Raw genomic sequence first — 12,609 nt, 5'->3', positions numbered from 1 at the left:
CTGTCGAATGCCTCATTGCGAAATTCAAGGCCATTGACGGTTCTCAACCTCTTGACCTTCCTGCCAGTCTGATTTTCTACCAGAGTCTTCCAACTTTTGAAATTCTCAAAAGTTTCATCCTTCGTTTTCTGGATGAATACCCATAACTTCCTGGAATAATCATCAACTATGGATAGAAAATACCTTGCTCCTGAATGTGATGGACACCTTGCAGGCCCCCAAAGATCAGCATGGATGTAATCAAGGGATCCACGTGTTCTTTGTTTGCCTTTGTTGATTTTCACTCTGCAAGATTTTCCAAATACACAGGGTTCACAAAACTTCACTGATTCGACCAGACCCCTTTCACTGACATGGCCCAATCTCATGTGCCAGATTTCTGTCTTCGATAAAGGTTTCGTGGATGCAACATTTGTCGAACCACTTACAACTTCAGCCTCAAGGGTATACAAGCCTTTTTTCTTCACGCCTCTCAATACCTCCTTCGACCCATTCATGACTCTTAGGATAATTTTCTCTCCTTGGAAAACATATCCTTTCTTGTCAAATTCACCAAGAGAAAGCAGATTTCTCTTCAAATCAGGAACATACCTGACTTCAGTCAACAACCTTATTAACTCATCATGGGGCTTGAATCTCATAGATCCAACACCTGTAATTTTGCAAGCCTTGTTGTTTTCCAGCAATACTGATCCACCATCTTGATCACATAATTCCTCGAACAAGTCTTTGTTTGGAGTCATGTGCCAAGTGCAACCTGAATCCATAATCCACTCTCTTCTCGAGTCACTGCTTGAAACCACAAAAACATCAGATGAATCAAAATCATCTTGAACAATGGCTGCATTGCCATTATCCTTACCTCCATGATCTTTCAGGCTTTCAGGGCACACCTTTCTTGTGTGACTCTCCTTCTTACAATGATAGCATCAAATGCCAGATGCTTCGTCACTATAAGACTTCGATTGGCTTTTGTCCTTCTTCTTGTCGAACTTACCATCCTTTCGTAAGAATTTTCCTTTAATGGCCAAACAATCACCAATAGTCGAAGGTTGATGCTCCTTTCGTTCATTCAAGTCCTTAGAATACAAGGCTGATTGAGCTTCTTCAAACGTCAGGGACTCCCTTCCATATAAGAGAGTTTCTTTGAAGTGAGCATGTGATCGAGGCAAAGCACACAATAGTAACAGCGCTTGATCTTCATCATCGATCTTCACATCAATATTTTCAAGATCAAGAATCAGCTTGTTGAACATATCCAACTGCTCAGCCAACACTTTGTCTTCAATCATCTTGAATGAATACAAAGCTTGCTTTAGGTAGAGTCGATTTACCAGCGATTTGGTCATGTACAAACTTTCAAGTTTCACCCATAACCCTGATGCCGTCATCTCCTTTGATACCTGCCGGAGAACCTTATCACCAAGGCTCAACAAAATTGCGCTGTGTACTTTCTCGATCATATTCGTCTTCTCCGCTGCCGTCAATTCTGCATTCATGGCTGCCTCTTCCTTCAACGCTTCTAAGCAACCTTGTTGTACCAATAGGGCTTTCATCTTCAAACGCCACATAACGAAATCATTCACTCCGGTGAACTTTTCAATCTCATACTTTGTTGAAGGCATCTTATCCACGCTCACCGCACCAATTTGTTGTGAAAAATGATGTCAAGAACAAAATATAATAGGAATTAGGGAAGATAAGAAGAACACAAGAATTTGTTATAACTGCTATTCTTTTACTTTCTCTTAAAACAAGATTACAAGTTTACAAGAATAACAAATAACCTCTTTCACCCTAAATTAGGATTTGCAGCTTAGCAATGATGAGAGACTAGTATGCTATTTATAATAAAACCTAACATACTAACTAATGGGCTTTTTCCACAAGGCTCATTACACAAGCCAACTTAATAAACAAGCTAACTTAACAAATTAGGGTTTAAACACTAAAACCTAATTTAACATGCTAACAACCCTAGCATCTTCGACACAAGCATGTGAACAACCTTCGACTTTATACTTAATCCTGTCGAACAAAGAAACTACTCTTCGACCATACTAGAGTTCGATCCAATATCTCATAGCCTACATACAAAAACAAGATATACATAGAGGTTTGATAGGTCTGTGATATGATATAGGATCAAAATAGTATTAAATGACTAGATCAATTTCAGCTTGTGATATACTACCTCCATAAATATTAAATAACTTCTTAAAAAACTATAACAATAATAATATTAATCAATTATTTCAAATAATAATAATAAATAATTATTATCCATTAATTAATTTTTAAATAATTAAATATGATGTTTCAATTAATTAATGCTAGGCCAATTATTTATTACAGAAATTGTTTCGACTTGTACACCAATAGAAATGGTCACATAACAAAATTGAGAACTCTACAATTTCGATCTCTCGATTTTCCTATTTCTGTTTGTTTCTATTTTTTTATATTATCTTTTTATTTTAAAATTTATGAATTTTAATTTAAATCATGAATGCAATTCATAAATAATTTTTATTATTTTTACAGTGGTAAATTTGATTATATACTATTGCATGTTAATGTTAAATGTTACTCACTACTAGAAAAACTCTGTTTTCCTGCGGATTCGAGCAAAATTTCCGCAGGAAACATGTTACCTGCGGATTTTCCTGCGGTTCTTGGTCCCCAGCTAAAACCTTCGTGGGTAATATCTTCGGCAGGAAATTTCGCAGTTAAATCCGCAGGAAAATGGCCGCAGGTAAAACCGCTGTAAATTCCGCAGGTAAATCCACAGAAACGATAAAATTCCTCAGGTAAATCCGCAGGTAATGTATTTCTAAATTTAAAAAAAAAATTATAAATTATTATTTGCTTCTCTATCAGTATACAAATACATCCGATATATATGGTTACAACTTACTAGAAATACTAGCCTCAACTGCTTTCTCCTTATTTTCAACTTCTTTAGGCAATCCAATATCAAGATCTGCAAAGTTATATAGTTGTGAAGCTCTCATCAACAATTAATTCTTTAATAATTTTATGATTCAGTCCATCGTTTACATATTTTGTTACTCATCATAATACGTAAACATAATGGTTATGAAACCATTTTTAACAAAATGAAAACATATTATTAGTTCATAATAAATCCACTTCAACTCCAAGAGAGATGGAATGTCTACAGGAGCCTCTTCAACCATATTATCGCCTTCTTTAACAAGGAAGATTATTCCGGCTCAGGAGGAAACAGTCCTTTTGGTGCTGGCAGGTGAAAGTAAAGAACATTATTTAGTTGGCTATATAAATCTTGCCTGCTACTTTCTCTTTGTTCTCTAACTCATGAAATTAAACCAAGGCAGCCATATGTTTCATTCACAAGTCAGCAGCATATACAATCAAGTTCATATCAAGGGAATATGTATTCAATCCAAACACATTGCAATTCAAAAAAAAAAAAGGGGAAGCGCCTGCAGTTAACATAACAGGGGTTTTTCTGAACCTTCTATTGAACAAGCACCATCAAGCCCTGTACAATCATAACAGAAAGTTCAGAATTAACACCTTCCTAACCATCATTCCCCAACTAACTTTTAATCGATTTTCGTTTTAATCTCCAATTAATTGGTACTATAACTGATATCCCATAACAGAAAAACATTGCATCCTAACTTCTCTTCAAAGACCAAATTATTTTAAATGTAGGATCTACTGTAAGATTTAGGAAGAACTAGAAGCCACTGTGTTATTACTTGTGAATGAGCTGGCTATTGCGATTGTTCTTAAACCTTGATTACATTAATTGTAGCTATGTTAGTATTTGTCTATAAGTTTCTGGAAGACTGGTAGGTATGGGAAGTTTTATGAAAGAAAACGCAAAAAGGGGAAGGAGAGAGAAAGAGAATAGGACAAACTAATTAGTTAGTGCTGCACATGGGCTAGACCAGCTGGCAGTTTTTTAGTGGAAAGGAATCCTAGGAAAATGAGAATAAATGATTGGAGACTGTCATTCTTTCTGGTACACCGAAATTGAGTGGTGATTACCCACATGGGAGAGACTAGGCCTCTCTAAGAGCCTCCTTTATTTCTATCTTTCTGCAAAACCTAAACTTTCTGCATTTGCTTTGTACTACTAGATCCCATTTGAACTCTAGTATATTCAATAAAAATCATTCCTTTCCTATTATATTCTTGCTTCTGCTATTTTCTGCACTTAGATACTAGATTGAGCTTATCAGACTCTCTTAACCTCAGGTTTCATTATAAATTTAAATGTGTTGAATTTAAATAAGACAAATTCATTGAACAATAAGTTACATTACTAAAAATGACTCAAAAAACAAAGCTCCTACTAATCTAAAGACTTGACAAACAAGAAGCATTAATGAATTAGTTCACCTCTGAAGTATGCCCTTCCAAAGTTATCACACCTGAGCTAGGAATTTCACATGGCTGAGATGTTGATGTTGTACAGATGTCCATGGGCATATACTCCCTTTAAGCTATATATTCAGAAAGACTATAATTCTATAGCACAAAAATACAACAAAGTTGCGGAACTTATTTATACTATAGGGTGGAAGAATGCATGAGAGTTTAAGAGAAGTTAACATGTCTTGACAAAAAAGTTAAAGGAATGAAAGTGTGTATAAACTTAAGTTATTATTTTATTCTTAACATACCCCTTTGAGCTACGTCAATTCATTGAAACAACCTGAATTTTTTTATAACATTATCACTAATACTTTTCTAAATAGAACTTATTAAAAAAAACTAACAGTGCCAACATAATCATCTCATTCTAGTTTATTCAAAATCAAATTGATATTTTAATGAAAAAGGCTAAAACAAAGGGTTTCTTCCCTAGAAGTGATTGTTCCAAATAAGATGCCACCAAATGTTACCAACACTACATTCAGTAATAATTGTTGAAGTTCATAAACATACCAGGTCTGCAATATTGCCAACACATTCTCCTTTAGCAGTGACATCCCCTATGTTTTCTCCTTTAGCAAAGGCTTTATAAATTGGTGTCCTAGTTGATGTTGATGTTACAGCAGCAACATTCTAAGAGGATAAATAAACTAGTTAGCCTAAAGAACTGACATTCGGTCATGACAACCAACTAAAATCATCAAACCTTGAGAACATTAGCAGCACAAGCCAAAGGAAGAAATAAATGTGGTGCTGCAGCAGTTGCTAGTTCCACCCCAGCACCCAACTCCATCAGAAGATCACCGGCAAACCGCAACTGTAACATAACAACTTTCAGACATCATATTGTACTATAGCTCTGAATTGAATTATCAAATTGAAGTATATCACTACCTGTTTGAGGTGTGATTTGAAATCACACATCATTCCCCATTTCCTTCAATGATTTCAACAGTTTTGATTGAATCAACAACCTCTGGAATCCAAGACGGAAATAACGGCAACATCATAACCAATTCACAATCTGTGATTTGAACAGAATCATCAACAACACAACATCACAGCATAAGAAAATTAAAACTAAAGCAAAAAGAAGAAAAAATATGGTTGGGACATTTCATCAAACACCTTGCGAGCGAGGATGAAATCTGCATTAATTTTAATTCAAACCAAAATATGCACCGAAATCAAATCACAATCAAACTTTAGTAGAACCCGTAATTGAGTTGAAACCGTAAAAATGCATTTATTCCAAAACGCAACGATTATGAACAGAAAACTTAAATCAAATTCTGAACTGAAACTAAACTCGATTTGAAATTGATACAAACCTGTACCGAAAACTTGGCTCGAATGTAAAATCTGAACCGTGAAAAAACTCTACTCGAACCAAAAGAGAACTGAGTAACAACTCGATTCTGAACAAAAACCTTCGCGAACACCAAACATAACCGTGAAGCTCAAATAGAACCGCGAAACCGAAATTGAAACAATTCAAAATTGAAAACTAAATATGATTGCTGGTTGTTTGTTCTATCGATTTCGGTGAGGCATTTTATCGAATACCTTGTGAGCAAGATCGAAAGCTGCATTTTCTTTTCCTCGTCGCTTCAACCGGTAAGCATTCCTCCATTCCCAACTTTATGATCACGTATGCTTGCTGTAACTTTAACTCAAACTGAAATTTATATTAAAATCGAATCACAATCAGTTGTAGCATAACCCGTAATGAAGTAAAAACCGTAAAAATGCACAGAATCACGAAACAAAACTAACCTGCTCTGAGTTGAAATTTCGAGCGCAAACAGATTCTGAACCCCAACGCGAATCGAATCCTGAGTCGATAACAATTCGAATCAGTTCTGAAATCCAAATCCAACCGATTCGAGACCAAGAGAATCTGCGTCATAAATGTTGTTGTTGTGTAAGAATTGAGAGAGAGAGAGAGAACATGAGTTTGAGAGAGTGTTGCACAAGAGAAACCGAGAAAGCTTAGCCAATGCGCGTGAGAAAAAGTGCTTCTCCGAAGAAGCGTTTCTGAATAAGTCGTTTGCTTTCCCCGAAGAAGCATTTTTAGGTTTTTTGTGTAAGCTGCATTTTTAGGTCACTAATCCTCCTTATTTACCTTTTCTTTAATTTTATTTTTTTAAATTTTATATCTATTATTGAAATACACCAAATTATATTATATATAACTATTACTATATACTATATACTATATTATATATAACTATAATTATATATTTTTAATATTAACAAAAATAAAAAATAAATTATTAAGTAAAACTAATATATTTATTATTTAATTATAATAAAATAGATTTAAATGATTTAATCTTAATTTGTTTTTTATTAATTAAAAAATTAATTTTGACATTCTATAACATAAATATATATCAAAATTTTTATACTTTTAATTTTATTTAAAAAAATAACATTAAAATTAAAATTAAAAACTAATTAAAAAATATAAAAGTAATGAATAAAATAAAGATTAAAAATCTCAATCTAATTTTATAAATATCAATGATTATAAAATAAATAAAATTATGTTTTAAATGAGACTTAAAAAAATAAAAGATGAAATACTTATAGTGTAAATTAATTTTACATTATCCTTACATATTTAAAAAGCTTCAATTTTGAATCATAACTAAACAACATAGCATGTATAATATAACTTTTTTTTAAAAATATTATAACATTATTATTTACAAACCCATTACAAAACCTATATATCTTTTGTAAAAAAATAAAATATTCTATATGTCAATTACAAAAGTGAACCAAAAGCAAAAACTAAGTTGTTGGGTGAAAATTAAGTGTGAATTTTAAAACAAAAAATAGTTTTTGATTAATATTAAAGAAAACTTATTATTATTTTTAGAAAATATTTAAATCTATTAAGCTTTTTTTGAAAACAATAATAAAATCTATTAGACTTTTTTTTAGCAAAAAAAAAAGGTTTTTATGTTACAAAACAAATATTTTATATTATTTTTTAACTTAAAAAAATAATTTCAAAAGATTTCAAAATAATTCGCAGCAAAATCCGCAGAAAGTTTTCCTGCGGAATTACCTGCAGATTTTGTAATATAGTTTGATTTTATTAAAACAGATTTCCGCAGCAAAATCCGCAGGAAATGTACCTGCGAATTTACCTGCGCATTTTGTATTGTAGCGACATGTTTTTATAGAATTATATATTCCGCAGCAAAATTCGCAGGTATACCTGCGGAATTTTCTACCAATTCTTGTTCCGCAGGAAAGATTATTTTATTTAATAAATTCCCAGGAAAATCCGCAGGTAAACCTGCGGAAACTTTTTCGCAGGAAATTCCGCAGGTAAATTGTGTATTTCTAGTAGTGACTGTTAAATAGATATAGGGTATGTTATTAAACCCGCTTTAAAAGCGGTTTTCATAGTAAAAAAATTATCTCAAGAGGAAATACAAAGTCCTTTATTCATTTTTTTTTTTTAAATTATCACTTTGTTAACTATGAGAATTTAGGTTTAGTCCCCTTCTATATATGGGTTTATTTTTTTTAAACATATTTGATTTGTTTTCTTTTTTATTTATTTTTGCTTTATTATAAATGATTCATTCGAATAACGTTATTCAGATGGTGTGTCCGAAGAACACTAGTCAACACATTTTTAGCATATTTTGGTGTGATGTATTGAGTTAAATTATTGTGACGAAATGAAATTGACAATTTTTAAAAAGAAAAAAAGATATCAAATGTAATGAATCATCTATTATTTATTTTTCTATACATGACAATCCTGTTGAGAATCAAGTGTGAGTGTGGATAATAGTCTCACATTGGAAATGTGTGTGGTGACTTGAGCATATATAAGTGGGAGAACCCACTCACCTATCACCTTAAGGTTTTAGGTGGAGAAGTGGTGTCTCTCCCACAAAGGTGTGTTGCTCAAAGGAATGTCCCGGAATTATTAACAATGCTCCCGACTCGACCCTCCCCCGATGTTGCGCTAACAATGGTATCAGAGCCTTTGGTTCAAGAAAAAGGGACCGGCTAAAACTTGTAGTTGAAAGTCAACGGATACATGTAGTTGAAGAGAATCAACGGATACATGTAGTTGAAGTCAACGGATACAAGTGTATGTGGAAGAGGAGCTTCCACATGAGGGGGAGCATTGTGTAAGACTCACACTTGAGGGGGAGTGTTGAGAATCAAGTGTGAGTGTGGATAATAGTCCCACATTAGAAATGTGTGTGGTGACTTGAGCATATATAAGTGGGAGAACCCACTCACCTATCACCTTAAGGTTTTAGGTGGAGAAGTGGTGTCTCTCCCACAAAGGTGTGTTGCTCAAAGGAATGTCCCGAAATTATAAACAATGCTCCCGACTCGACCCTCCCCCGATGTTGCGCTAACAATGGTATCATGAGCCTTTGGTTCAAGAAAAAGGGATCGGCTAAAACTTGTAGTTGAAAGTCAACGGATACATGTAGTTGAAGAGAATCAACGGATACATGTAGTTGAAGTCAACGGATACAAGTGTATATGGAAGAGGAGCTTCCACATGAGGGGGAGCATTGTGTAAGACTCACACTTGAGGGGGAGTGTTGGCAATGAATCATCCGGTTAATCGATTCAAGGCAAGAAGAATGGCGATGGCAATGAATCATCCGAATGGGCATTTTCCAGCAACACTACCAATTCTGAAAGGAGATAACTATGATAATTGGTGCAAGCAGATGAAGGTTGTATTCTGTTGTCAAGATCTTTGGGATCTTGTAAAAGAAGGGGTAGAACCGCTTGCAGAAGGTGCGAAGGAGGAAGAAAAGGCTGCTTATAAAGAATTGAAGAAGAAAGATTATAAAGCCCTCTTTATAATCCATCAATGTCTGAGTCCAGATAATTTTGAAAAGGTTAGTGATATAGAATCTTCAAAAGAATCTTGGGAGATTCTTGAAAAATCTTTTGGAGGTGCAGAAAAAGTGAAAGAGGTGAGGTTACAAACTCACAAGAGAACATATGAATTGCTTCAGATGGAAGATAGCGAAAGCATAACTGATTTCTTCACTAGGGTTACGAAACTAGTGAATCAAATCAAGATATGTGGAGAAATGTTAACAACAAAAGCTGTTGTTTCGAAGATATTGAGGTCTTTGGCCCCTAAGTTCGACCACATCGTGGTAGCCATAGAAGAGTCGAAGGACTTGTCGAAATTGACAAAAGAAGAGCTTCAAGGGACGCTTGAATCTCATGAACAAAGAATGGCTGAAAGTGCTGCGGGCAAGTCGAAGAGCGATGTGGCTCTGCAGGCTCAGTCAGCAAACGAAAAGAAAGGCAAAGGAAGTTGGACTGGAAATAAAGGTAGAGGTGGCTACAACAATTCGAATGGTCGAAATCAGCAAGAAGGAAATTGGTCGAATCAAAAAAGCCCTCTTACCAAGGCAACCAAAGAGGTGGTGCTGCAGGTAGAGGAAGAGGTGGTGGTCGAAAGCCTGACAAGAGTCACATTCAATGTTTCAACTGTCAGAAGTATGGTCACTATTCGACAGTTTGTCCAGAAAAGAATAAAAGTCAAGAAAGTGATGCAAAGCTTGCAAAGCTTGCAAAACAATAAGAAGAAGAGATGTTGTTGATGGTCACAAAAAAAAATGAAGATAAATTCAAGGACCAATGGTACTTGGATTCAGGATGCTCATCACACATGTCTGGAAGAAAAGATTGGTTTGTCAACATAGGACCCTCGATGAAAAATATGGTGAAATTTGCAAATGACAATACTCTAGCAGCTGAAGGTATTGGTGATGTAATGATTACGAGGAAAGATGGAAAGAGGTCAGTAATTTCCAATGTGTTGTACATACCAGGCATGAAGAGCAACTTACTCAGCATTGGGCAGTTGGTCGAAAAGAACTACAAGGTTTCGATCGAAGATAAGATGATGAGAGTTGTTGATGCAAGTGGGAGGTTAATCTTGAAGGCTCCTATGTCACAAAATAGAACCTTCAAGATCGAACTCAATGTGATGGAGCACGAGTGCCTTGCAACTGCAGCTAGCAGAGATGAATGGATATGGCACTATCGACTAGGCCATCTCAACTTTAATGACATCAGAGAGTTGAAAAGAAAGAATATGGTTTCAGGACTGCCAGAAATCGACATTCCAAACGAGGTATGTGAGGAATGTGTGCAGGCGAAGCAGCACAAGAATAGCTTCAGCAAGGATGCAGGAAGCAAGTCGAAGGCAATTCTTGATGTCATATACTCTGATGTATGTGGTCCTATCCAGGTGGATTCGAATGGAGGTAACAAATACTTTGTTACATTCATAGATGATTTTAGTCGAAAACTATGGACTTACCTGATCAAGAAGAAAAGTGAAGTGATCGAGGTATTTGCCAAGTTCAAATCTATGGTCGAAAGACAAAGTGGTCGAAAGCTCAAGGTTTTGAGAACTGATGGTGGTGGAGAATATGTGTCGAAAGACTTTGACATGTTATGTGAGAAAGAAGGGATTGTGCATGAGGTGGTGCCACCCTACACTCCACAGTAGAATGGAACTGCAGAAAGGAAGAATCGAACCATCATGAATATGGTAAGAAGTATGTTAAAAGGCAAGCATTTACCTAAAGAATTTTGGGGAGAAGCAGTGTCGACTGCAACATACATTCTAAACAGATGTCCGACAAAGAAGCTAGAAAGAGTTACTCCAGAAGAATGTTGGTCTGGTGTGAAGCCTAGCTTGAGCCATCTGAAGGTATTTGGATCTATAGCACATAGACATGTGCCAGATCAGTTGAGAAGAAAACTTGATGACAAGTCGAGTCAAATGATACTTATAGGATATCATTCGACTGGAGGATACAAGTTGTTCGACCCAGTGAACAAGCAAGTAGTGATCAGCAGGGACGTGATCATAGATGAGCTTAAAGAATGGGATTGGACTGAAAATGTCAAAAAGGATTCAGTGAGAATTCTTTATGACGAGATTGCAACTGTCGAAGAACCCAGATGAAGAGGATGTCGACCCAACTCAATATAGAAGACTTATTGGGTCATTGAGATACCTTTGTCACACAAGGCCCGACTTAGCATACAGTATAGGTATGATAAGTAGATTCATGCAAAAGCCAAAGGTATCACACCTAGCAGCGGCGAAAAGGATACTGAGGTATCTGAAAGGAACTCTTGACTATGGCATTTTGTTTCCTGCAGCTGATGAGGGAAAAGAATGCAAATTAGTGGGCTACACCGACTCAAGTTGGTGTAGTGATGCTGAGGATCGAAAATCCACAGCTAGTTATGTGTTTATGCTAGGTGGTGCACCAGTTGCTTGGAGTTCGAGAAAAGAACCTGTAGTGGCACTATCATCGTGCGAAGCAGAGTACATAGCTGCTTCTCTTTGTGCATGTCAAGCAACATGGATGGTGAACTTGGTCGAAGAGATAACAGGTAAAGATCATGGAGCAATTACCATGAAGATCGACAGCATGTCAGCTATTAATCTGGCGAAGAACCCGATAGCACATGGTCGAAGCAAGCACATCGAAATGAGGTTCCACTATCTTCGAGAGCAGGTAGCTAAAGGGAAGATGAATTTGGAACACTACAGAACTGAGAATCAGATTGCAGATATCATGACGAAGGGAGTGCTGGTTGAAATATTCAGAAGACTAAGAGCTATGATGAATGTAGATAGCTTAGACACAATGAATTAGGTGGTGTGTTAATTTGTAATTCCTTGTGTCGAAGCAGGTTGTTGCTCGAACACAAGGTGTGTCGAAATGTGTAACAAGTTTGTTACACATAAATTTGTTTTTTAAATCTAGATAGATTTGATTTAGATTTAAAATAGATTAGATTTGATTTAGCTCCAAAATAGGTATTTTGGGCTTTTATAGTTTTGGGCTTTGGCTTAGGAGAAGGCTAACCTAAATCTATAAATAGGGAGTAACCCTCATTATTTGTAATCAAGTCAATAACTTGTATTCACAGAAGTTGCAGTTGCAAGTGAATAACTGAATTTCCACAGTTTGTGGGCAGAGAGAAACTCTGCAGAAAATACTTTCTTCTTCTCTTTAATTTCCGCAAACCCTAATCCTACTTTTGTTCCTATTTTTCTTCATTGTCATCTTTAACGATAAGGAATTACTCAAAGATTTGAGAGTCTAATTCCAACAAATCCCGTATATC

At 35.5% G+C, this 12,609-nt stretch overlaps 1 protein-coding gene across 1 annotated transcript; it reads right to left on the bottom strand.

Annotated features, from left to right (window-relative positions):
• Window positions 1–4,821: 4,821 nt before the first annotated feature.
• On the bottom strand, window positions 4,822–5,705 carry LOC131599933 (protein root UVB sensitive 6-like). Its single transcript, XM_058872173.1, has 3 exons — window positions 5,326–5,705; window positions 5,138–5,248; window positions 4,822–5,064 (listed from the first exon to the last, which is right to left on the bottom strand). Exons 1-3 carry the CDS (start codon window positions 5,356–5,358, stop codon window positions 4,933–4,935), a joined length of 276 nt encoding a protein of 91 aa, XP_058728156.1. The 5' UTR covers window positions 5,359–5,705; the 3' UTR covers window positions 4,822–4,932.
• Window positions 5,706–12,609: the final 6,904 nt, after the last annotated feature.

The sequence above is a fragment of the Vicia villosa genome, linkage group LG4 (genome assembly GCF_029867415.1).
Source record: "Vicia villosa cultivar HV-30 ecotype Madison, WI linkage group LG4, Vvil1.0, whole genome shotgun sequence".
NCBI lineage: Eukaryota > Viridiplantae > Streptophyta > Magnoliopsida > Fabales > Fabaceae > Vicia > Vicia villosa.
This window is presented reverse-complemented; position numbering and strand designations above follow the sequence as displayed.

Excerpts from the sequence above, each read along its gene's own strand:
- LOC131599933 (XM_058872173.1), bottom strand. The coding sequence starts at position 5,358 with ATGATGTGTGATTTCAAATCACACCTCAAACAG. Across the intron at positions 5,249-5,325 it reads TCAAATCACACCTCAAACAG|TTGCGGTTTGCCGGTGATCT; the intron begins GTAGTGATATAC and ends GTTATGTTACAG. Across the intron at positions 5,065-5,137 it reads GTGCTGCTAATGTTCTCAAG|AATGTTGCTGCTGTAACATC; the intron begins GTTTGATGATTT and ends TTATCCTCTTAG.